General features: G+C 44.4%; 1 protein-coding gene across 2 annotated transcripts in view; it reads left to right on the plus strand.

Annotated features, from left to right (window-relative positions):
- The first annotated feature begins 295 nt into the window (after nt 1–295).
- NEK9 (NIMA related kinase 9) overlaps nt 296–24,284 on the plus strand; it is a 30,283-nt gene continuing 6,294 nt past the window's right edge. Inside the window, exons 1-21 of one of the 2 annotated variants that reach the window (XM_031064330.1) lie at nt 296–315; nt 1,078–1,255; nt 4,064–4,119; nt 4,982–5,052; nt 9,122–9,227; nt 12,157–12,288; nt 13,266–13,376; nt 13,940–14,004; nt 14,988–15,038; nt 15,647–15,839; nt 17,062–17,206; nt 18,193–18,393; nt 18,782–18,828; nt 19,655–19,810; nt 20,232–20,340; nt 20,870–21,031; nt 21,407–21,577; nt 21,790–21,849; nt 22,395–22,585; nt 22,811–22,975; nt 23,684–23,896. In XM_031064330.1, the coding sequence (XP_030920190.1) occupies nt 1,213–1,255; nt 4,064–4,119; nt 4,982–5,052; nt 9,122–9,227; nt 12,157–12,288; nt 13,266–13,376; nt 13,940–14,004; nt 14,988–15,038; nt 15,647–15,839; nt 17,062–17,206; nt 18,193–18,393; nt 18,782–18,828; nt 19,655–19,810; nt 20,232–20,340; nt 20,870–21,031; nt 21,407–21,577; nt 21,790–21,849; nt 22,395–22,585; nt 22,811–22,975; nt 23,684–23,896 (2,448 nt within the window). In that variant the 5' untranslated portion in view covers nt 296–315; nt 1,078–1,212. Of the gene's footprint in view, nt 316–1,077; nt 1,256–4,063; nt 4,120–4,981; nt 5,053–9,121; nt 9,228–12,156; nt 12,289–13,265; nt 13,377–13,939; nt 14,005–14,987; nt 15,039–15,646; nt 15,840–17,061; nt 17,207–18,192; nt 18,394–18,781; nt 18,829–19,654; nt 19,811–20,231; nt 20,341–20,869; nt 21,032–21,406; nt 21,578–21,789; nt 21,850–22,394; nt 22,586–22,810; nt 22,976–23,683; nt 23,897–24,284 lie in introns of those variants that run through there. The other variant, XR_004082637.1, reaches the window with a different exon arrangement.

Genomic DNA, 24,284 nt, shown 5'->3' on the forward strand with positions numbered 1-24,284 from the left:
GAGCCGCAGCAGGGCTCGGCCCCTGGGGTGACCGACAGCCCCCAGAGTGGCACTGACAGCCCCCAGGGTGGCACTGACAGCCCCCAGGGTGACATCCCCCTGCACCGCTCTGGGAACAGCCCGGATACGAAGTGACCGCTTCAGCCCTCAGTGTCCGGGGGTGCGGGGTCTGGGTTTTGTAGCGTTTGGGCACTGCCAGTCTCTGGGTCCCCTGCAGTTTGGCAGGGAGATGTGGAGGTTCTTCCCACGCTAGTAGACTACTCATTTTTCTGTGTTTTGTTCCAGTTACAGAGGACATGGGGTCATCTCATACAGGTAACTCTCACATGCTCAGCATTTTGGTGTAATCAGGGGAGACTGGATGAGAAGTCAGTCCTCCCGTTGCTCCCAACTCGTTTAATACCATCCAGTTCAATTGTAGTTGTGGTTTTAGTGGCTGTCAAGGAAAAATGTTTGATTTAGTTCCAAAGGAAAGTTCTTCAGTTTTTTTCTGGCCACGTTGAGGTGCCATGGCTTGCCCAGGTATAAGTGAACACTGTTCACTTGAGAGATCACTTGTGGCATGGCTGACAACGTGTGTGGGCCTAACAAGGGCAAACTAAATCTAAATTCATTCTGGTTTCCTTACTGGCTTGTTTTGGAGGGTTTTTTTGTTTTGGTTTGGTTTTTTTTTCCTTTAGGCTTTTTCCTTAGAATATTTGTAACAACTTATGCTCTTGTACAATATCCTACAGTTACAGCACTAAAAATACAATGTTCCTTTACTGAACAGGACTAAGTTTAGTCTTTATTGAAAGAAAACAAACCCTGTGTCTTTCCCTTGGTTTGGTGTTTTGGTTTTGGTTTTTTTCCCCAGAGTGAGTGTTGGCCAGCTAGCAAGATGGCTTCAGGCCATGACTATTTCTAATGACAAACTGCAAACCTCAAAACTTAAGTTGTGAGGAATATTTTTCTGAAATATGTAAGAGACAGGAAGGTCTTCTACTTTTCCTGGTATTTTAATTTCCTGCTATAAAGGCACATACTGTTCTCTTCATAAGAGTGTGTTTTTAATTGAAAGATGTTTTTGTGTTTCAGGATGACTCGCTTGTAGTGTGGAAAGAGGTGGACCTGACCCGGCTGTCAGAAAAGCAGCGTCGTGATGCTCTGAACGAAATCGTTATCCTGGCCCTGTTGCAGCATGAGAACATCATCGCATACTACAATCACTTCATGGATAACACCACGCTTCTGATTGAGCTGGAGTACTGTAATGGTGAGATCCCTACTCCCATCTATGAACAGGCAGCTGCCATGTGTCTGGGTCACCCTCCTGCAGAACCTGCAGCAAGTGTTTCTGGGGTCTGGAGAGCAAAGGAGTGGCGGTGAATTCTGCTGCATAGCTCCTGAAGGAGACTGAGAACCCTTCTGATTTGTGTCTCAGGTGCTAAAAAAAAAAGCACAGTAGTTAGTGGAGGCAGTCTATGCAGTTGATGATTTCTTGAGTTTTCTGAATGGCTGGTGCGCTGAAAGGAGTGGATTATTGGTGATAAACACTTTCAGTGCACCTTGCTGTGTTCTTTTAGGAGAGCAGTGGGAGAAGACCGGGAGACTTTCTGGGCATCTCTACCAGTGCAGAGTGGGGCTGTTTTTCAGTACTGTCACTTAAATAGGTTTATAATTTGGCAATTACAAATCAGAGCTTAAAAATGTCATGGTATACTGCAGCCGGGACTTTTTCCTGCTTTCTGCTTTCATCTTTTACATTTACTATTAAAAAACCCCAAACAACAAGCCTGGTCCTTCTGGTGGTGGAGAAAGTTTTAAAATTCTGTCCAAGAGTAGCTCAGATGGTGGTGTTTGGAGTTGGCAGGGAAGGCAGTCCTAGCTACCTAGTCCTCGGATGGAGTGATAGCAGGATTTGCAGTGAGGCTGTGACCAGCAGCTGCTCTTAGATGGCAGGAAGGGAGCCCATAGACAGTTTACACTGCTGGAACAGGATACTTGCCTAGAACTGCAGTGTGGCTCCTGTTTGGGTGAGTGGGACAGCTCCCCAGGCAAAGTATCTGGTGTTTGTATAGGGCTTGTGTTAAGCCTTGGCTCATTGGTAGAAACATTTTTTGCTGGAAAAGGGTATAGTTGTGTTGTGATCACCTTATACAACAGATTGCTTTCACCGGAACGGGTTGGAGAGCACAACACATTTGTGCAAGGTTTTTTAGAAGGGTGGCAGACACCCTGGTTGGCAGCTTGGCCAAAGCTGGTTTTTCTTCTTTGCTTTTTGTTCTTATGGAGGATGGAGTCCAGTGCAAGGGTAGGGGAATGTTAGCTCTTTGAGGCACCTTTTATTTTAGGGGTTCTCTCTCGGTGTCAATTACTTACTTGCTCTGAAAAGACTGCATGCTTGAGGCCATGATAAATTTGTTGGAGGGCATAGATAAAAGCTGTGTAGTCTTGATGTCTGTGTACATTTGTAAATGCCTCTGTTGGCTTTGGGATAATAACCAAGAGATGAGTGTATAGCTGGTGTTGCCTGAATGTGTCTGAATGGTAGAGAACAAGGAACATGAGAAAGAGGAAATCTTCTTCGGAGTTCCATGTAGTGGTTGTGCCAATGCATAAATAGTTGTTTCTTTGGCTTTTTTTTTTTTACAGTGTACAAGCCCAAGATAATTTGTGAGTAATATTTAAAGTAAAGCTGGACTCGTCACTGTCAGACACTTCTCAGAATCCAAAGGTTTTACTGTTTAATTGGCTTGTCTCTTCTGAAGATCTAGAAAAGAATTTCAAACTTCAGTAAATGTTGTCCCTATTTTATAGAGGAAGAAGCCAAGTTACTGATTTATTTGCCTTCAGTTCCATGGTACTGTAAGACTTGGATTTAACATGGGATAACATCAGTGAATACAAATTAAATACATTTGGGAAGAAATATCCTATAAAATACAGTAATTGAAAAGAGAATAACCTATGTTGGAAGGTTAGATGTGAGTAGATGAAAAAAAAAAAAATTAATTTGGTTTTTGTATGTGTGCATAGAGATATTGCTTGTATGAGTCAAGAGCTAACTTGTCTCCTTGGGTAGGATTTTGGCAATATAGTACTTATCATGCTGTTCTTTGTTTCAAAAAAGCTGCAAAAAAGATGGGAAAAGAAGAGAGGTGAAGAGCACAATTGACTAAAAACCTTCAAAGTTTGAATGGTTAGAAAAGACATTCGTAAGAAGAGGCAGAAGTGAATACTTTGGTTAAATTGTGAATGTGAAGAGTGGCTTGTAGCTAATTTGTAAATGTGAATGTAAGGCAGAAAAAGGAAATGCTGAGAAGTTACAGCAAGGCTGAATGAGAATAAATATATATAATATATGATAATTGGGAATTGGAATAACAACAGGAGGTGATAAGAGTTTTGGAATTTACTGTTTGGGTGCTGATCTGACAGGGAGTTTAAATACCTGCAGCCCTCAGCATCATTTCTTTTAGTTCTCCTTGATTTTCAGTCTGCTCTCTTGAAGTCATGGGGTGCACCAAAGATTTCTGTTGATTTCAGGCTTCTGTTAGTGGTACAGCTGTTGTCAGTGCTTTGTGAATTCTACACCAGTGTATTTGGCAGGGCAGATAAAGGAGAGGCCAGTCCAGAGGGAGCAGGTAAGGAAAGACTGTATATTGTGCTTTCAGGGACTACTCTGACTTAAAAATTGTTTTCTTTCTCTTTTTTAATGTATTATTTGTTTATATAATGCTGAACAGGACAATCTCATGTGATTTGGTGTACAGCTAATACATGTTTACATACCCCAAGAAACACTTTAAAAGATAAATAAAAAAGTAGGGACTGCTGGCTGAGCTTACTGGTTTGTTTTTCAGAGAGTATTAAAGCGTGGTGTTAGAGAATTGTCTCTGCTTAGGCTTAAATACACCACTGAAGTTCTTAGATGGAAGAAGTGAAGAATGCTGTGAGAGAGCTGTAGTGATTGATCAGTCTCTTAGGGAGATTGAGTATTCCCAGCAGCACTTGAGCAGAGTAACTGCTGCCATTAACTAAGATGAACATCTCTGTCTTTCTCACTCACTTATAATTACAGGAGGGAACCTCTACGATAAGATTCTGCGACAGAAAGACAAGTTATTTGAAGAAGAGGTAATTTGGAGTGGTTTGAGGGAGCAGTGGGGCTAGCCTAATGTTCTGGGGATCTGTAGGGTTATTTGAGTATTTCTACTTCTAATTTTTTTTTCATTATGATGGTGGGGAATTTCTGTGTTTATCTGGGGGCTGGTATCCTCCTCGTTCAATATTGCAAGCATTTATGGACTATCTGAAACTTATTTTCCTTTTAAACTGTCTATAAACAGTATATAGTTCCAAGGGAGGAATAATGAAAGAAAGCTGGTTTTCTTCACCTTATCATCTTGGCAAACATTTAACTTCTAAACTTCTTTCTGTGTTTCTTCCTAGTGGCCCCTGTTTCTGTCCCTTCTTAATAATTTTGTACGTGTTTTTTCCAAGTAATTTCGTTGCATCTATCTTACTCTTCTCATTTTCTGTCTTTATTTTATTTAAAACTTACTTTTTGCCATCTGCTTTCACTGCATGCCAAGCTGATTAGTTTTAGATTACACTTACTTGTCTTATATAGTGACTTCTAAGGCTTTCTGGCTCATGGAGAGTATTTAATGGTCCCAGTTCATATTTTGGAGAGCACAACTGTAGATGTTTCCCAAGTGGTCATTAGTTGTCATTGTGAAGTTTTTTCACTTATTGGGTCTGTAATGCTTGTCAGGACAGACACTATGAATGGAAGTAGAACAATCTACCTATGGAAATATCTGTTTTAGAGATTTCCAAACCAGGAAATTCTAAAATTTTCATACTCCTGAAAGGGCATCTAAATGGTATGGCCAGGCCATCTTGCTGTGCCTCAGTGTGACAGGGATGTGTAGGGTTTTGTGTTTTTTAAATTTTTTTCGAGTCTCACATTATGCTTATATTCCTCCCTGTGCAGATGGTGGTTTGGTATCTCTTTCAAATTGCATCAGCTGTGAGCTGCATTCATCGAGCTGGAATTCTTCACAGGTAAGTGTGGCATGCTGAAAGCTGAGGTAACCAGTGGAGTTCATGGGGGTCAGTGAAGAACTTCTTTGCTCTTTTGTTTGAAGCAAGCACCGAGCTTCTCTCCAGTGTAATAGGATCTCCTAGATGTTAAGAACACCTTTTTTATTGGGCTAGAAACCATCTTGTGATAAATGCGCAGGAAATCTTGTATTTGAAATTGGAACTGCAGCTGTGTGAACAGAGTTTATCTGCACAGGAAGGAAGTAAATTTGCCCTTTATTGCGATAGCACATAAATGATGTTTGTTAAAGTGGGTAGGAAGAGCATTTACCACAGGCCAAAGGTACTTCTGACCTGTTCCAGAGTTAATAGCTGCAAGCCAATGTATACATAATTCTGTAATTCCTGGAGGCTAATGGTGATGAAGACTGCATCCGTCCATTGCTCTGATATAACCCATGGGAAGATTTGTCTTGCATTTGTCTGAGTCTTATTTCTGTGGCCTGTTACTTAAGGAGCTAGTACAGTCTGTTAGCTTGTAGTGGTAATTTTGACAGTTATTTTGAGATTTTAAAATGTAGCTAATTAACTATTTCTGTTGCCCTTTTCTGTTTGGGAGCAGTAAGTGTCACATCCTATGTGTGTTTCAAGGAAGCCATGATGTTCTGGGGAGTACTGCACATGTAGACAGCCACTTCCAGCACAGTTGGATCATGTGCTGCACTAACTTAAGGGCATAGCTGTGTGAGGACATTTTCTGTAGGAGAGCATCCTGGCTGCTGCCTTTCTGAATCTTTAGTAATTGGCAAGCCTTGCTAATGAGGGATTGGTAGCCTACACTCAGCAAATAGTGCCTAAGCTTTTGGCCTGAAGCAGATGCCATGCCTGTCCTGCTTTGCAGTGATTTCCTGCTTACTCCTCTGAACATGTGTGGCCCCAAATCCTTCCATAATAACAAACTGAACAACTATTTAAATGTTTGCAGTGATTTCCTTCTGCTGCAGACATTGTCAGAGTGACCCAGGGCTTTGCAATGCCCCAGGTGGATGAATGCAAAGTGCTGCTTTACTTGAGGTTTTCCTGACCTACCCTGGGAAGTTGTTGATGGTACATTAGGAAAAGTGGGTGTCAAGAAATGTTGGCCATGAAAAGCATATCATGCTGCCAGGGCTTCCTCTCTATTTCCAGCCTTTTGTGTTGATCTGTGAAACTACACACAGATTATTCTGTCTGAGAGAGAGTGTTTTCTATCAGTTTTGGAGTTCAGCGTTTCTGTGGCCATCAGCCTTTCGATCTCTTGGGCATAGTACATAGAATCATGGTATCATTAAGGTTGAAAAAGACCTCCAAGATCTCAAGAATCCAACTGAACACCACCGTGTCAACTAAACCATAGCACTGAGTGCCATGTCTAGTTGTTTCTTGAACACTTCTAGAGATGGTGGTTCTACCACTTCCCTGGACAGCCCATTCAATACTTAACAACCCTTTCAGTGAAGAAATTCTTCTGATAGCCAACCTGAACCTCTCCCGCTGTGTCCTGAGGCAATTTCCTCTTGTGACAACTGTCACCAGTTACTTGGAAAAGAGACTGACCCCCATCTTGCTGCAGCCTCCTTTCAGGCAGTGGTAGAGAGTGGAAAGGTCTCCCCTGAGCCTCCTTTTCTCCAGGCTAAAGACCCCCAGCTCCCTCAGTTGCTTCTAACCAGACTTGTGCTCCAGACCCTTCATCAGCTGTGTTGCCCTTCTCTGGACACGCTCCAGCCCCTCAATGTCTTTCATGCAGCGAGGGGCCCAGAACTGGACTTGAAGTGTGGCCTCACCAATGCTGAGTATAGGGGAACAATCCCTGCCCTGGTCCTGCTGGACACGCTTCTGATGCTGGCCAGGATGCCTCTGGCCTTCTTGGTGACCTGGGCACACATTGGCTCATGTTCAGCTGCTGTTGACCAGCATCCCCAGGTTCTTTTCTGCTGGGCAGCTTTCTAGCCATTCTGCCCCCAGCCTGTAGCACTGCAGGGGTTGTTGTGGCCCAAGTGCAGCACCTGACATTTCACCTTACTGAACCTCTATAACTGGCCTCAGCCCATTGATCTAGCCTGTCTAGATCCCACTCCAGAGCCTACCCTACCATCCAACCCATCTGCACTCCTGCCCAGCTTGGTACCATCTGCAAACTGGCTGAGGGTGCACTCAATCCTCTCATCCAAAGTATTGATAAAGATATTAAACAGGACTGGCCCTAACACTATGCCCTGGGGAACCCCACTGGTTACTGACTGACAACTGGATGTGGCACCCATCACCACCACGCTCTGTGCCTGGCCACCCAGGCAGTTTTTAACCCAGCAAAGAGTGCACTTACACAAGCCATGGGCTGCCAGCTTCTCCAACAGCCTGCTCCTGCATCTCTAAAATTTCCTTCCTAAAGTATGTCCAGCCTTCCTAGACCCCTTTGTTTTTAAGAGCAGTTTCCCAAGGGTCTGTCTGAATCAATATGCTGAAAAGACCAAAGTTTGCGCTCCAGAACTCCAAGGTGTAGAGGTTTTGTTGACCCTCTTCCTTACTTCACCAAGAATTGAAAACTCATTTTGTGGTCACTACCTAAGACAGCCTCCAGCCATCACATGTCCCACCAGCCCTTCTCAGTTCAGAAACAGCAGGCACTGCCCCAGTAGGCTTTCTAACCAGTTGTGTCAGGAAGTTATCTCTGCATCCATCCTCCAGAAACCTCCTAGACTGCCTCCTTTCTGCTGTGCTGAGTTTCCAGCAGACATACAGCAGGGAAAATCTCCCACAAAAACTGGTCATCAGAAAACATCAGCCAGCTGCTTGTGGGATCTCATCTGGCTCTTCATCCTGGTTGGGTGATCCTCCCCCTGATTCTCACCCACAGGCACCAAGCCATATTGTCCCTGATCCTGGGCTCTGTACAGTTGAAACGCTCCCCAGTGTTCAGAGCCACCCCACCGCCTGTCCTTGCAGCCTGTCCCTTATGAAGAGCTGCACTGCAGCATTCTAGTGGGTGAGTCTCCCCACCACATTTCCATGATGGCAGCTACGTTACAACTTCCCTGTCGTCATTATATTGCAAGGCTTCCATATTGGTAGAGTTTCGTACCTCCTTGATGTTTCATGTAGGCAGCTCCTCTAGGCACTGACTCTTCCTCATCCTCACAGTAGCTAACCAACTCCAGTTCCCTTCAACCAGCCAATCTACTCTTTTATATCACTCTTCTTATTGGCTACAGCTGCGGCCTGTTAAAATCACGCCTGCTCTCAATTTCTAATAATTGACCCAGCTGTAACTCTTTAGGGGGTAAGATTACATTCTATACTACCTTATATTCTATCCCCCTACACTTCCCTGCTGCACAGTGGCTTCCAGGACCTCCTGTTTGTTACTCACACTGTGTGTGTTGGTGCAGGTGTACTTCACCTGGACTATGGATTTCACCCCCCAACACTGGCATGCAGCCCACAGGCTCCTGTCTAACCAGCCTGCTCTGATCTCCTTCCCCCTTCAAACATAGACTAAAGCCTTCTCAGTCAGCGCAGCCAACTCATGGGCTAGAAGCCTATGTCATGTTATAAAGAGTTCTTGAGGAGTAAGGACATTATGCTTACGTTCTAGAGTGGCATCTGTTTCACACCCTCCGTGTATGTGTTTATATTTGCATACATACATATTCATGCTTGCACTTATGTTTTTAGTGAGCTCAGCGTTTCCTGGCTTGGGTCTATTTATAAAAGTAGCAAAAATAAGACCTGCTCAATGACCTTCATAGGAGAAGAAACTGAGAGGGGGGAAAGAACTATCTTTGATCTGTGGCCTTTACATAGGTGTCTGAGCCTGAGCTTTTGCAACTGTGTTGTGTTTGTGTGGGAATGTGATAAAACATGGACAACTGCAGTTACTGCGCTGGTACTTGGGGCAGAATTGCCTTTGGAGAACTCTGTGTATGTATGTGTGACGGAGTGCTGGCAGAGTAGCAAGTAGCTCATTTTGGGGGGAAAATATAGTAATCTGTGGAAAACTGTGAAATCTGTAAGCGTATTTGAGTGTTTGAATTTCTTTTTCTTGTTTCAGAGACATAAAGACATTAAATATCTTTCTAACCAAGGCAAACCTGATTAAATTGGGAGACTATGGGTTGGCAAAGAAGCTGAACTCTGAGTACTCTATGGCTGAGACTGTGAGTATCTGCCATCTTTGTGTGCAAACGGAGTTGTGTTTTTCTTTCATCTCTGTATGCCTTGCAGAAAACCAGGGATGCTGTACATTCTTGCTGCTTGTTTTCTGTTGCTTTCCGTTCCCTCACCCATCAATTTCCCTCAGTGTTATGGTATCATAGAATTAAGGCTGGAGAAGACCACTAAGATCATTTAGTCCAACTGTTAACCCAGCACTGCTGTGTTCATCACTAAACCATGTCCCCAATTGCTGCATCCACAGGTTTTTTTGAGCACTTCCAGAGATGGTGACTCAACTACTTTTTTGGGCATCTTGTTCCAATGCCTGACCCTTTCAGTGAAGAAATTTTTGCTAGTATTTTATGTAAACCTCCTCTGGTGCAACCTGGGGCCATTTCTTCTTGTCCTGTCACTTACTTGGAGACTGACACCCACCTCACTACAACTTTACTTCCTAACTTTGTCTCACTAACTTTGCCATATTTGCTGATGTGTTGCAGCCTGCAGTTATCCTTGCTCCCAGGTAACCTTTCAGAGGTCTGTCTCTCTGGAAAGCAGCAGCAGAGTAAAGATAGGTGCCACTATGGGAATAGAATTGTACCAGAGCTGGTGTAGCCATGCTAGAGAGCACTGCTCTTCTTTCCCCTAGGCATGGTACTTCTAAAGGTGAGTCTGTGTAATAGGAAGGCAGTGCTAGCTGAAGGACAGAGACAGCACTATAGGCACATCAGAGCAACTCTCTTCCTCTGGGCTAGTTAAGGCCAGCTTAACAAATTACACTGATTTTGTCATGCTGCTGTGCTAGCAGGTAAATTTTGCCTCAGGTGGATCTGAGATAGCTTGGATGTGTGTGCCTGACATTGCACTGTGCCACAGGCATGTCTCAAATCTCTTTAATATTCAGGCTCTGAACCGGAGTGTGAAGAAGTAAGAAAGGCACTTGTGTTTCTTGTGGTAACCAGATGTATGGCTTATTGGTAATGTTCCTGAAGGGGGACAAAGCTTTGTAGGAGAGATTAATTCTACCAGAAGGCTGTCAAGCTTGGCCTTGCTCCAGACCCTGCCAGAAAGCATTTTTGCAGCCAGTTATGACACAGGATAAACTGTATTGCAGGCACCTACAAGGTTCAGCTTGGATTTCTCATCTCCATTAATTTCTGTGGTGAATGTTAGGCTTGGAAAGGGAGACATTGTCTGAGGTTCCTGTCTGCTAAAGCCTTTATTATAGTTTGGGACACAAGCCAGCTCACACTTCCTCTTACCAGCCTGTATCATTCAATTTAAGGCCAGGCATTGGTGTTCTGTTAGGATGTGTAGTTAAATACTTGCCAGTACCCTTCCAGATCATGAGCACTATTGTGTAGTTCCACTGTAAGGAACTCAAGGCTGCTGCATAAAGCCTTCACTAGGCTGGGCTGCCGTAGAGCCACTTTTGTTTTGTCACACTTTTCATGGCCTTCTGACTTTCGGAGGCAGTTCAGTCTGTGCTGTGAATTTCCAGGTTTGTTTTTGCCTGTGTTGTCTGTATTCATCTATACCCACTAGACCTGCAAACATTGTTTTTTCCTTTTTCACATATGAAAAGTTTTGAACTACACACCTTCAACTATATTTTGATTTTTATATGCTGGCTATGCTCTGGTCTACTTGCTCAATTTGTAACCCAATGACCAGTGCAGACTGGAAGTAATTTTTTGGGAAATGAGCGCAAAACATGTTATTATCAGTATTTGTAATTGTAGCAGTCAATTTGTGATTTTGTAGAATGTTCACATCTTTCTTACTAAACACTGATTTCTTAATTTATCATTTTCTACCATTTACCAAAGAAGATAGAGAAAGTACATCTGTCTTACAGAAAGCTTACATTATCCTTTGTTTAAAAAAGGTTTATGGGCAATGTCCCAGTTCTCTATGTGATACTCAGAATCTCAGGGCTCCTGAACCTTCCCATGGCAGGGACTTGTGTAGCTCTGCAGCAGTCAGGCTTTGTGACAGGAAATGGGAGGGAGATGGCACGCTCTCAATGTGCCCATTAGGTATCCAGTGTACTTGCAGAGCCTCATGAAGGGCAGGCTTTGTAAAGCTCCTTGGAGCTTTGCTGAGAGAGTTGAAAAGGGGTCATCTATAAATATTTCTCCTTTTTCTAAATTCTCTCTTACTTTGTTTTGCTGTCTAGTTTCTTTCTAAGGAGTGAGCTCCATTAATCTGGAAGCTTCATTCTTACATCTTTTATCACGTTTGTTCTGTGTCTCCTTGTTGTGACTTTGAGCCAAGCCACTGCTTCTGCAGTACCTGGGAGGCCTTTGTGCAGGGGTTTGGATTTTTGTGTGGTGGGGGTGTTTGTTCTACACAAAATAATTGTTCAGGAAAGTCCACTTATGAAGTAAAGGCCCTTTGGGTGGCATTCAAGCCAGCTTTCCATGTACTGACCCAAAAGGAAGCCTTCTTTTTGTTCGAGACAGAGCAGCCTTTGTCCTGGCACTATCTTGTGATCAGCGTGGCTCCATAGCTAAGGTCTGGCATCTGTATTTGGAAGCTTTGCTAGATCCTTTTTTCTTCACCCTCCTATGATGGTTTCCATATGCCTGGTCAGTACATAAGGCCCTGATTACCCCTAAATGATGTATATTTAAGAGAGGGGAAAGTCCTTGCTGTGTTTTTGTGACTATTACTTTAGTGAGAAGTCTGTACCACATCAGGTACATGAGAAGAGAGGTGTCTAGGATCTTTGAGGAAGCTCAGGGCCAGGCAGGTTTGTGGTTGACAGGAGAAAAAGTGTGCTTATTATTCCCATCCCTCCAGCACATTAGGGAGGTGTATCACCAGTGCTGTGTCTAGCTCTGTCCTGTGTGAACAGAATGGATACAGAGTTCCTGAATTGAAAGCTGCTGGATCATTTCTGATTTTTAAATGTTTTTTTTTTCCTAGCTGGTGGGAACTCCATATTACATGTCCCCAGAACTCTGCCAGGGTGTGAAATACAACTTCAAATCAGATATTTGGGCTGTGGGCTGTGTCATATTTGAGCTGCTTACTCTGAAGAGGACCTTTGATGCTACTGTAAGTCTTCAAACCAATATGGACTGAGTAACCTTATTTTTTATTGTCCTAAGATTCACACTCAGCTCATAGCTTTCTTCGGTCATTTTTTTCTTTCATTGTTGTTTAAATCTGCTAATTAAAAAAAAAAACAGTAGCCTGAGAGTGACAGATATAGAGAAAATGTCTGCATGATTCCCCTTACTCTTCATGCAGATTTCCCTTCTGCCTTCATGCAGCAGCCTCCCTGGCTTCTGCCAAACCCACCCTTGTCTGTGCCCCATGTTTACTAGACGCAGAATAATAACTGTGCTAACTTGTATCATGGTTGTGAACAAAGTATCCTTTTCACTACAAGGAGGAGGTTTGTGACTATGTAGTCTTTTTGCTCTTTTAGCATTACTAGCTGTGAATTTTCTGTGTAGCATTCTGTAGCGAAAGGTTCTGGTCTTCACATTTCATAGGATTAGATCCTGTTACTCTTTCTCAAAACTTGATTGCAAGTGAAGTCTGGTCAAGCTGGCATAGGGGAGGGTGAGAGGAGCATTGCTGGCTGACACATGTGATTTGCTAGTTTGCGCCATATGATGGGAAAAGCTGCTAGTTATTGTAGGTAAGATTTTGTAACCCTGAAAGAGAAGGTGTGATAATACCACCCCTTTCATGACTTTCTCCAGTGATGGCTCTCAAATCCCAGCTGTGCTGTTGTGCTGTGTTTAATGGCAATGTGCCACATCGGAGATTTCATGCAAAGAGAAGCCTAATCTCCCTGCACTGTTAGAGAATTTGGTGAAAAGCTGGATATTGCCAAGTCCTATCTATCAGAGGTGCTATTTCTGCAGGAATTGTTATTGGATTTCTGGAGAACCTGCTAGGCAGGGAAGAAGAGGGATGTGTCCTGATCAGAGATGGAGGAGGAAAGTAGTGGTGGCCTATAGCATCTCTCCCCATTGGACACATTGTCCAGTTTGCTTTCATTATGACTGGTTTCTGCCTAGAATCCCTTGAACCTTTGTGTGAAGATTGTACAGGGAAATCGTGCCATGGAGGTTGATTCCACTGTATACTCCTGGGAGCTGATCCAGATGGTGAACTCCTGCCTTGATCAGGTTGGTGAAATACTTCCTAACTTTCAGATACCCATTCCCAGCTGTCTCAGCCATGGAATTCCTGGGTGAAGGGGAATGACATGCCTGTTTCAGTATGTGAGCTGTTGATGCAGGGTAATTTTTGTGAGGCTTGAGGCATCACTAAGACTGGGCTTTCTCCAGTCCCCTGAAAGCTTTGTCTCAGTCCTGCAGGCTCTGGAGGTGTGCTGGGTTTGCTCTGATCACAATTATTTAATGGGCAGGCAGAAGCAATTATTTTTTAATGCAGTGCTGTGAAGGTAGGAGCATCATCTCAGTACAGTCTCTTAGGGCTCTGGCTTTCTGTAGGGAATTAATTTATTGAAAGCAAACATAGTATTAATACCTTTGGAGCATGCAAGTCCCTCCTGCACATCCATAGTATTTATCCCTATTCACTCTAAATGTTTGAATTAATTCCTTTCCCTTCTGAAGAGAGTCAAGGAAGGAAGTCCACGCGGGCTTGAATGAGGTCTTCTGGCCCAAGATTTTGTTGTAGATGATGAGTATTTCCCAGGGAATTACTTGTTGCTTCCTTCTTTCAGGACCCAGAAAAGAGACCCACTGCAGATGAATTGCTTGAACATCCCCTCCTCAGCAAACGCAGGAGGTAACCTCAGATGGTCTTGCCTGAAAACCTGGATGGCTGACAGGGAACACAGGAGGGGTTGTGCAGACTGGTGGTGTTTGTGCTTTCATAGCAACCTTCTTAAATGAATTTAGACTGATGTGAGGCAGATATTGAAGTACTTCATTTTCTTTAGGGGAAAAATGCATTTTTGCAGTCTTGTCTTCTGATCTGATGTTCTGTTGGTGCATGGGAAAGGTCTCTGTATCCTTAGAAGCTTTTGTATTGAGAACCTTGATGTATTCCATTCTGAAACTGTTTGAGGAATGCTTCTTTTTACTCTTCAAATTTCCGTGAATGAAGAGTCACAGAGATCCTCTTACAGTCATTGGAAAAAAGCCATTTTGAATATATACATTCAAAATATATGGATCATTCAGTATAGAGAATTATATATATTCATTCAATACAGAGACCCCCACTTTTTCCTTTTGTTGCCTCCCTCTTTGAGAGAGACTTGCATTGAAAATGGCCCATGTTAGCTTAGTTTGACCATCAGCCTGCACACACTATCTTGTCATGAAAGGTGGACAGTAATTCTGGGCTGGTTTTATTCCACGTTTGTTTATTTGGGAACAGCAGACTTAGTTCTTTATAGCAATGCTCTTTTGCTTGGCGATCAGCAGAGTTTGAGTTTTGTCTCTCTGTAGGCATTGGTAAAAGCCCAAATCCTGATAATATTTAGCCTTTTAAGGTTATTCTTGTGGAATATGGGTGTTGGTTGGCTGCATTTTCATGCAGACGTAGTTTGTTGTCCTCAGCTCTTCTAGAAGTTTGTTAGCTGTGTGGTGCATTACTTCTGCCCTACTTACTGTGTATTGCTGCGAGCTGGTAAACAGCTGCCATGCTTCCTCCAAGAGGCAGCAGCGTTTTTTGGAAAGGAAAACAGTCTGTGTGTGCTGCTTGTCAGTAAATTGCATAGAGCAATGTTGCTGTTTCCTAAAATCCTTTTTCTCCCTTGGCAGGGAGATGGAAGAGAAAGTCACGCTGCTTAATGGGCCAAATAAGCGACCAAGGTAATTATTTAGACATGTGTTTGAAAGGAAGTATGGAGAGAACAGCTCCCCAGAGAGGAACTGAGAGTGTTAGCCTGTGACAACCTTAATGGAACAGTGTAGTTTAGAAGATCCCTGAATGCTAGAAGTTTGACACAGCAGTTGCATGCTTATTGTCCTGTGTTTACTGTGTCTTTTGTATCGTACTTATTTGTATGGCTGGAACTGTACCTCAGCAGGTGCCATCCAGCTCTAATCTGTCCTACTGAGGATGTCATCTTTGCAGCCTACATATCTGAGTTGTAATGTAGATCTCTCCTTTCACACAGCTGAATGATGAATATTACATTCATATAAATAAATATCTTCTATAAAACCTGATATAGCAGAGCTTCAGCACAGTTCCCAGCAAGGCTGCTCTGTGAAGCAGTTAGCTTCTGTGACATGTATAGCTGGTTGTCTGTTATTTCTCAAATAGAATTTGGTTTTTATTTTGAATTTTATTTTTGAAAATAAAAACCATGAATGGTTGTGAAGAGGAAACTGCTAGCCAACAGCAGGAAAATGGGTGATGACAGGGAATGCAAACTCATGAAAGCATGTGTGTTTTGTGGGGGGGTCTCGTGCAGGTCAAGTACCATGAACGAGGCTCCCATTGCCGTGGTGACTTCCCGGACTAGTGAGGTGTATGTTTGGGGTGGTGGCAAGTCCACCCCCCAGAAGCTGGATGCCATCAAAAGTGGCTGCAGTGCCCGCCAGGTGTGTGCTGGTAACACTCACTTCGCTGTGGTGACGGTGGAGAAGGAGCTTTACACCTGGGTGGTAAGTGACACAAGCTGCAGGAAGCAGGTCAGGGTGGGCAAGGGGGGTTCACATCTACTGCTGACTGTTCATGAATCTGTTTGAATCAGATGGACAGGGAGCTTGGAAAGGGAGAATTCTGACTACAGTGGACACTGAGGCCATCTGAGCTGGGGCTGACCCAAGTCTCCCAAGGCAAGGATGTTTCTGGGAGACATTTTCTGTTGTGGCAGGAAGTGTCTTGGAGACTTGCTGTGCACTTGAGGTTTGTAGATGGTGGTCTTGTAGGCCCAAACACTGAGTCAAACACCTCTTCCTGAGATGTTCATTCCATTCCTGACTACTTAGACGTGCAGTAGAGACTTAGTGATTCTCAGTTTTTTTTATTTTCGAGGAGGTTTTTCGAGATCAGAATGGGTGGGATGAGTGATCTTTTTGTAATACAGTTGTCATCTGCAAGGCAACTTCCATCTGAAAGCAGAGGGATCTCATGCTAAACATCTGCCTTTTCTGATGAGTGGAAATTCTGGAATAGTTTAAAGTGAATAAAAATGTCGGCACATAATGCATTTTAAACAATTGAATTCAATCTTCTCAGGTTGAGATGGTCTGTGACATGGAGGTAATTTCCTGGCTTCCATGGGTTTTTATATTGATTATACAGAATCTGTTAAAACAGGTTAGAAGTCAGTAAGAAAGGAAAGAGATCTAAATAGGAGGAGACCAACTTGGAGTAATTTACTGGATGTTCCTCCACGAGCAACCACTAAAAACTTTCAGCTGGCTATTAATAGTTTTTGTTTCAACACTACTTGTTTTGTATAAATTTCCTGTATAATTGCTATGTCAGGCCATATCAATGACATTTTTTTCATGTTGTGCATTTCTTTGCAGCCATTAGGATTTAGAAAAGTAGTTCAAAAAGCTGTAGGATGAATTTCAGTCCTGCAGCAGGGAGCAGATTCTGTAGCCTGGCAGATGAGGAAGGAGCAGGGATTCCTCACCAGGTGCTGACCTGAGGCTGGATCCCTCCTTGTTAGTGCATCATGCCAGAAAGTCTGTGCTGCCACTGAGATTGCCTGCTGTATGTGTAGAGATGGCAGTCTCTTCCCAAGAGCAGACAGGACATTTTCTCTTGCTCCTTGCAGTCTTCTGTTGTTTGCTTCTGTTGTTTACTGTTAACTATTGACACCTTCTCTGGGATTCTGGGAATGTAACCTCACCAGGTGTTTCTGTCTTGCAGAATATGCAGGGGGGCACCAAGTTGCATGGGCAGCTGGGACATGGAGACAGAGCTTCCTACCGGCAGCCAAAGCACGTAGAGAAGCTTCAGGGCAAAGCCATTCGCCAGGTGTCCTGTGGAGATGATTTCACAGTGTGCATCACAGGTGAGAGCTGGAACTCCTTTGGCTCAGACTATTAAGGATGTGTAGGCATTGACAAGTCCTGTCACTTTGCTGAGCTGTTGGAGGTGTTTGTCTTCACCATGAGATCCACAAAGCAGCTTCGTGCACAAAGGAGAAAGCCCTGTATGTTACTCATCCCTCAATTTGGAGGATAGTACCAGCATTATTGCGTTTGGGATAGATTGTATCTCAACATTTGAGATAGGTCGACATTATTACGCAGAGGAAGATATTGACTCCCAAGGAGGATGGGATTTTGCTAAGGATGTGCTCCTTTTTGGTGATAAATCTGGGTGTTAACCACAAATCCACATGTCTGTACAGAGTTTCTGCTTTTACCAGTGCATGTGTTGCCTCCATTCATGCTTACACTAAAGATGGTGAAGCCTGAAATCAAGAATGCAGATATATTTGAAACTCTCTTTGGACTGTGTGGGGAAAGAATCACCCAGTGATGAAAAATAATGTGTGTCTAGGATTTGCTGTTTAATTTGGAATGCTTGACATCTGGTAGCTGTCTCTAGTTCTAACCCTGCTCATACTTTAAAGGATGTGTTAGGGGTGGTGTTGTCTATTATAGAAGAATCCGACTCTGCTTTACCCATGGAAATTATTCTCAAAAAGCTTATTTTTCCAGTGCTGAAAAGGCAGAAATATGACAGAGATAATCTCAGGTGGTCATTTTGGGGAAGGAGTGACTTAGGTGGCCACAGAATCAATTTATGGGTTACTGTTAAAGAAATTGGCAGGTTCAAACAAAGATTTTTTGGCACTGAGGTAGCTACAGGTTGTCATGTAAGATCCATCTTAACATGAACAAGGAAGGACTCCATAGTCTCCTGATGACATTCTTCTGCACTAAAGAGGATGATTGCAGAAAAGAAGTTGCTCTGACCATGTCCTAAGAAGTTAATATGCAGCCTAACACGAGCCCCATGTGCTGACCAAGCTTCCCTTCTGTCCTTCAGATGAGGGCCAGGTGTATGCCTTTGGCTCAGACTATTATGGATGCATTGGCGTTGACAAGGCTTATGGCTCTGAAGTGCTTGAGCCCCTGCAGCTGGATTTCTTTCTTACCAATGCTGTGGAGCAGGTCTCATGTGGAGATAACCATGTGGCAGTGCTGACCAGGAACAGAGAAGTCTACACATGGGGCTGTGGAGAGTATGGTAGGTAGAGTCTCCCTGATCCTCAAAGGCACTGGGATGTGCCTACTGGAAAGTGGCCTGGTGCAGGTGTGCAATGCAGGGCCTGGGTGAGGGCTGCCTGGTATATACCCTGGGGGCAAAAAACATTGTTTCTTTGGGACTTTTTTTCCTTGTAAAAATGAGGAACTGGAGACTGAAGCCCTAGGACTTTATTCTGGAAAGCTCTAAAGTGCCACTTGGCTTCCCAATGGTTCTGTGAGTGGGGTTGGGGGGTGATGACGGATGTAGGGGAGGAGGGAGATTCTAGTTCTGTAGTGAGATTATTTTGGGACTGTGGAGAGACAATACCAGTTCTTAGATATGGACACTTGGGGAGGCCATTTTAACTGCATTATTTTCATTGATGCAGGACGCTTGGGCTTGGATTCAGAAGAAGATCACTACACCCCTCAGAAGGTAGGGCTGTGACTACTTCTCAAAATCTGCAAGGGCATAAATCCAAATTAGTTGCTGTTTGGAAATACTATCTCTGGGGCACAGGTGTTTTTTCTGAGACGTTACAGAATTTTCAAGGGTTTTAACTTTGCTTCTTCCCTTCATTTTGCTTCATTTCTCTCCTAGCGATCATGGCAGAGTCATACCACTCACAAACCAGACAGCATCATAGCTTAGAGCTTCATTGCTCTGATTTCCATGATGGAACTCAAAATGCCAGATGTTGTAGAAATCATAGTGAGAAATACCAAATGGCTTACCTTGGGTCTGTAGAGGAAACTCACAGCAGTGCAACTACTGCAAGTCTCTGAATGTAATATAGTGAGTTAAAGATTAGTTGAAAGTAAAACCCTCTTGAAATGCAATGCTGAGGTAACTGCAGTATTCCAACCTGCTGGGGGTTAGAAGCAAATAAGGATGTGCCTTGGAAGCCAAATATCTGTGATCACACAGTATCACACCCACATGGCACAGACACAAACCCAGTCCTACTCACCTAACTGGGTTTGGTGTTTGTAGAGCCCCTCTGGCCAGGTTGCCTATGCATCATATTTCAGGTTCCTGTGCTGGTCACTGGTGTCTGCCTTAAATATCTGCATTGTGACCAGAGTTTCCATATGCTACAGACTTTATGGTATTCTTACACCTTCAAAGTAACTATGTTGGCTATTGATAATGTCCAGTCTAGCTGTGCCACTGCTCTACCCTCATATGTTTTCCATGTGCCAGCTTCCATGTAATAGGTGTTGGGATTTTTATTTTCTTAGGATGTATTTCTTCCACCTAGGTGGATGTTCCGAAGACCTTAAACATTGTGTCCGTTCACTGTGGCTGTGATGGAACTTTCCTGCTTACCCAGACAGGCAAAGTCTTGGCATGTGGACTCAACGAGTTCAACAAGCTGGGCCTGAATCAGTGCACAGCAGGGATAATCAACCATGATGTGAGTTTGGATCCTTGGCTCCAGCTCCTAGCAATCAGTAGTATATGGGGAAATGGAAGTTCTCTGACAAAGTGTTCCTTAGCTTCGTGCCAGTACTTTAATTCCAGTCAAGACAATGGATATTGGGATTGTGGGAAGGGGCAATTTGTTCCTCAGTTTTCTGTCTGCCCTGTGGGCTTATGTCAGATCTGAGGTGGTAAAACAGTGAGCTGCTCTGGTGACTTATCCAGTGATATGGATTCTGGCAGGTTTTTATTATACTTGTTTTAGGACTGTCTTTAGGTCCTAAACCCTAGACTTTAGGTCCATTAAACCTAAACTTTAGGTTTAATATTGTGGTCAGACATGAGTTTGCTTTAGTAGGTCTTAGCTGATGAATGTGTGATTTTTTCACTCTGTGCTTACCCACATCTTTTGTCAGACATACTGTGAGGTGCCATATGCCACTTCCCTTACTTTGGCCAAGCAGCTGTCCTTCTACAAGATCCGTACCATTTCTCCAGGGAAGACACACACAGCTTCTATTGATGGTGAGAGCCTTGTGCAGTAAGAACTGAATGCTGGTTGCTGAATTACATTACATCAACTTTGCTCTTTCAGCCTGGCCCTTGACACTGGGGATTTTGCTCTTGGTAACAAGGTTCATGCCTGCTCCAGGAACTCAGGATTCCTGTTTCTCAGCAGTCTTGTTTCCTGGCCAGCTGAAGCATCAATGTCAGCCTTCCTGTTTTTTTAAAGGGGAGAAAAAAAAAGTTTTGGGAAGTATTATGCTCTGGGCTAGCAGAGGAATCATTTGTGATCAACTTAGGCTTTGCCCAAGCCACATCAGTCAGAGAACTGTGAGGAGTCCCAAGCCCCCAGCATCAGAAAAGGGAAGCAGTGGGTAAAGGAACTGGGGAGGTGTTTCCAGGCTAAACCCATTCCTTTTGGTTAGCACTGTCCCCTTCCAGCCTGGCTGGCTGCTCAGCAGAGCCGTTCCTGTTGCTGCCTGTGCTCTGTCTCATGGCTGCTTGCAGAGCTGGGCCCTCACTGTGACTGTGTCCTCCTTGTTCCTTGCAGAGCGAGGCCGCCTGCTGACCTTCGGCTCCAACAAGTGTGGACAGCTTGGTGTTGGGGACTATAAGAAGCACCTGGGAATAAACCTGCTGGGAGGCCCCTTGGGGGGTAAGCAGGTGATCAGGGTTTCATGTGGAGATGAATTCACCATAGCTGCTACTGACGGTGAGTGGCTCTTTGCCAAGTTGCGGTGGGTTACTTTGAACTTAATCTGCAGAGGGGTTAACTGGCTCCCATTGATTGTTTCTCTTAGCAGCCCTGCAGCACAGCCCTGAAATAAAGACATCCTCCTGGCCTGGGGCTGTCTTGCCCTGTTGATCACCTCCTGCACCCCCAAGTATTTGCTGTCCCTAAGGCTGCAGAGTACTGACTTGGTGGCTGCCTGTTAGGTTTGTTACTGGTTTGTTCTCCCACTGTCAAAATGGAGCTGGTGGATTAGATGCTTTGGGATAGCAGCTACAGCAGAAAGACTGATCCTTACAGCAGCTGCAGGCTGAGAAGTAGGGAGGGAATTGAGCCCCTGAATTTCTCTCTCCTCAGACAACCATATCTTTGCTTGGGGTAATGGCGGGAACGGGCGTCTGGCAATGACCTCAACTGAGAGAACTCATGGCTCAGATATTTGTACCTCGTGGCCTCGGCCAATATTTGGATCATTGCATCATGTTCCAGACCTGTCGTGCCGTGGCTGGCACACCATCATCATTGTTGGTAAGTGTAAATTTAGGATGTAGTTTTGGGATCTTGTTTATGATGATATATTTTTTTGCCAGGAGAGTATAAATCTTGCCTGAGAACAGGCCAGATTTCTGGGGGAAATGTGGCAAGCTGCTCTGAGCCATAGGCCTGCAACACTGGCTTTGTAGGAGTTATCCTGCTTTCTGTGTGGCACTCTGACTGAAAGCATGCTTCTCTCTTTGCAGAAAAGGTGTTGAACTCCAAAACAATACGATCCAACAGCAGTGGTCTGTCCATTGGTACTGGTAAGTAACATGCCCTGAGTAGCTCTGGTTTAAGTCCACTCAGTGGTTAGTTTGAGTGGAGGAAGTTTGGTCCTGCAGCATGGTTTCTCTGTGTTTGAAAGGCCTCACAGAAGAGCTCAAAGGGAAGAAATCTAGTTGGTGCTCTGCACGGGAAGGGATGGCCCAAACCTGAGGAAGCAACAACTGAAACAGAGGAGGAACAACGTGGGTGCAGAGAGGCCTTTGTTGTTGAGGAACTTCAATTTGACAAGGAAAAGCTGAGAGGAATTCACTGAAGGGGCTCTAGTTGATGGAGAGATAGAGTCCAGTTTCTTGGACCTGTGGGAGGGCTGGGGCCAAGAAACTGCAAAAGTGCTGCACACAAGCCCTTGTGGAGAGGTCTGCAGGGAGTGTTAGGAGCTAAACTGCTGGGGGAGATAATGCTCACATGTGCTATCACCATGGCCATACAGTACAAATTTATCCACCTTCTCTGCACCATCTGGGGTTTGCAGGAGGAATAGCAGAGGTGGGAAGAGTATAAAGTTTTCCCTTTTGTTTGCTAGTGCCTCAGAGCTGCACAACTGGGGGAGGAGAGGAAGAGGATAATGAACAGGAAGCAGAAACCCCCAATCCCAGTGGAGGCTTTCGGGGAACCATGGAAGCAGATCGTGAGCTGGGGGGCTGGATCAGCACTACAGAAGCTACAGGAGGCAACAGTACTGACAGCAGCTCCTGCCCTGGCTGGCTGCGGAAGGTAATGCAGCTTCCCAGAAATGCCTTAAAGGGCATCTAGGCTGGGAGAGCTGGGTGGCTTCTTCCACCTTTGAGGGATACTCTGTTAGGTTCTTAGAGCCGTGTTGCGTAGAGCCCTTAACGCCTTTTTGCCTGTTTAACCACAAGAGGGTGTTGGTGCATCGATTGAGATGAAATGACCTGCAGGAAGTTGGCAGGCCTGAGAGAGCTTCTTTTGTCTATCCAGGAGCTGGAGAATGCTGAATTCATCCCCATGCCTGACAGCCCCTTTCCTCTGAGCATGGCATCTTCAGAGCCTGAGAAGGAGACTCTTCCTTACCAGAAACTTCAGGGACTCAAAGTGGCCTCTGAGGAACCTGTTGGATTAAACAAGCCCAAAACAGAGCCCTGGGTAATGTTATCAAAGTGAATGCTTGGCTAAAAGCTCTTGGGGACCATAAGTGGCAATATTTGAATTATGGGGAGAGCTGAGAAGAGACTGTTGGCTAATTCATACTAAGAGGCTGTAGGCCTAATTCATCTGGATGAGGAAGAGAGGGCTGGTGATAATCAGAGATGATGCTGCAAAGAGAAAAATTCTCAAGGATGTTTTGGGAATACAAAGCTGATTCTTGGTCAGATTTAAAGTAATGAGATCAGTTTTGTGGGAAAATGTGTATAGTGCAATCGGAAAAAAAAAGAGAAGCTGAGGGCTCAGAAGCCTAGCAGAAAACAGAAATTTAAAAAGCAGAATTTGTTGTGAGATAGGAAGAAGAATTGATATAGAAAATCAATGAGAAATTACGACCTGTGAGACTACCTGACTCTAGGAGTTTTCTGTCCCAAGGGAGGCAGGGATCCTGCGCTTAGGGAAATGGGCGTGAACCGTATGGATTTTGGTGCTAAGAGGATAGGAACAGCCTTCCCAGGAAAAGGAGGAAGCTAGTGGCTTTGTACAGAGGACAGAAGGAGAAGTATCTTGTTGACCCTGCCTGCTAGAAGTTTGGCAAGTCAGGGAACAAGCTGGGATAACACTCTGGGCATGTTTTTTTTCTTGTGGCATATACAGCTCCTGGCCTTGCACTCAAACCTGGCCTGACTTCTTTCCATGTCTCTGCAGCCTACTTGCCTGAGTCCAGCCTTACCATGTGGTGAAGGGAAGGATGCATCTCCTGGTGCAGGCTGCATGTGCAGTGCTCTGCAAGTGGAGGTGACACACCTGCAAGGCCTGGTTTTACAGTGTCTGGATGATCAGAAGAAGCTGCAGCAGGAAACCATTCGTCTGAGTGCTCAACTCCAGCGGTTCTGCAGGAGGATGGAGGAAATGCAGCAGGTGAAAATCCATCATCTGGGTGCACATCCGTGCTCAGGGCTCACCATGCTCCTGCAGATTGTGGAGGCTGTGCAGAAAAGAGCAGCCCTTAACAGCCATCTCTATCAGAACAGATTTGGTGGGAATAAGAAAGATGCCTGTTTCTTGTATAAGCTGCTGATGCAGGCTCTGATAGTAGCAAAACAGGAATGAAGCCAAAGAGTTTCCTCTGAGGATGGCCCACTCTTTGAGGACCTGGGATTTCCTTTTATTTCTCCTGAGAAGGGATGGCCAGTCATATGTTGCAGAGAGTAACTAATGGCTGTGGAGAACACAAACTGGACCTTGTGCAGCTTCTAGCTTTTGTGCAGCTAGTCCTTGCTCTGTTTGGGTAACTGCTGTGTGTTTT

This window comes from Geospiza fortis, unplaced genomic scaffold (assembly GCF_000277835.1).
Source record: "Geospiza fortis unplaced genomic scaffold, GeoFor_1.0 scaffold54, whole genome shotgun sequence".
Lineage (NCBI taxonomy): Eukaryota > Metazoa > Chordata > Aves > Passeriformes > Thraupidae > Geospiza > Geospiza fortis.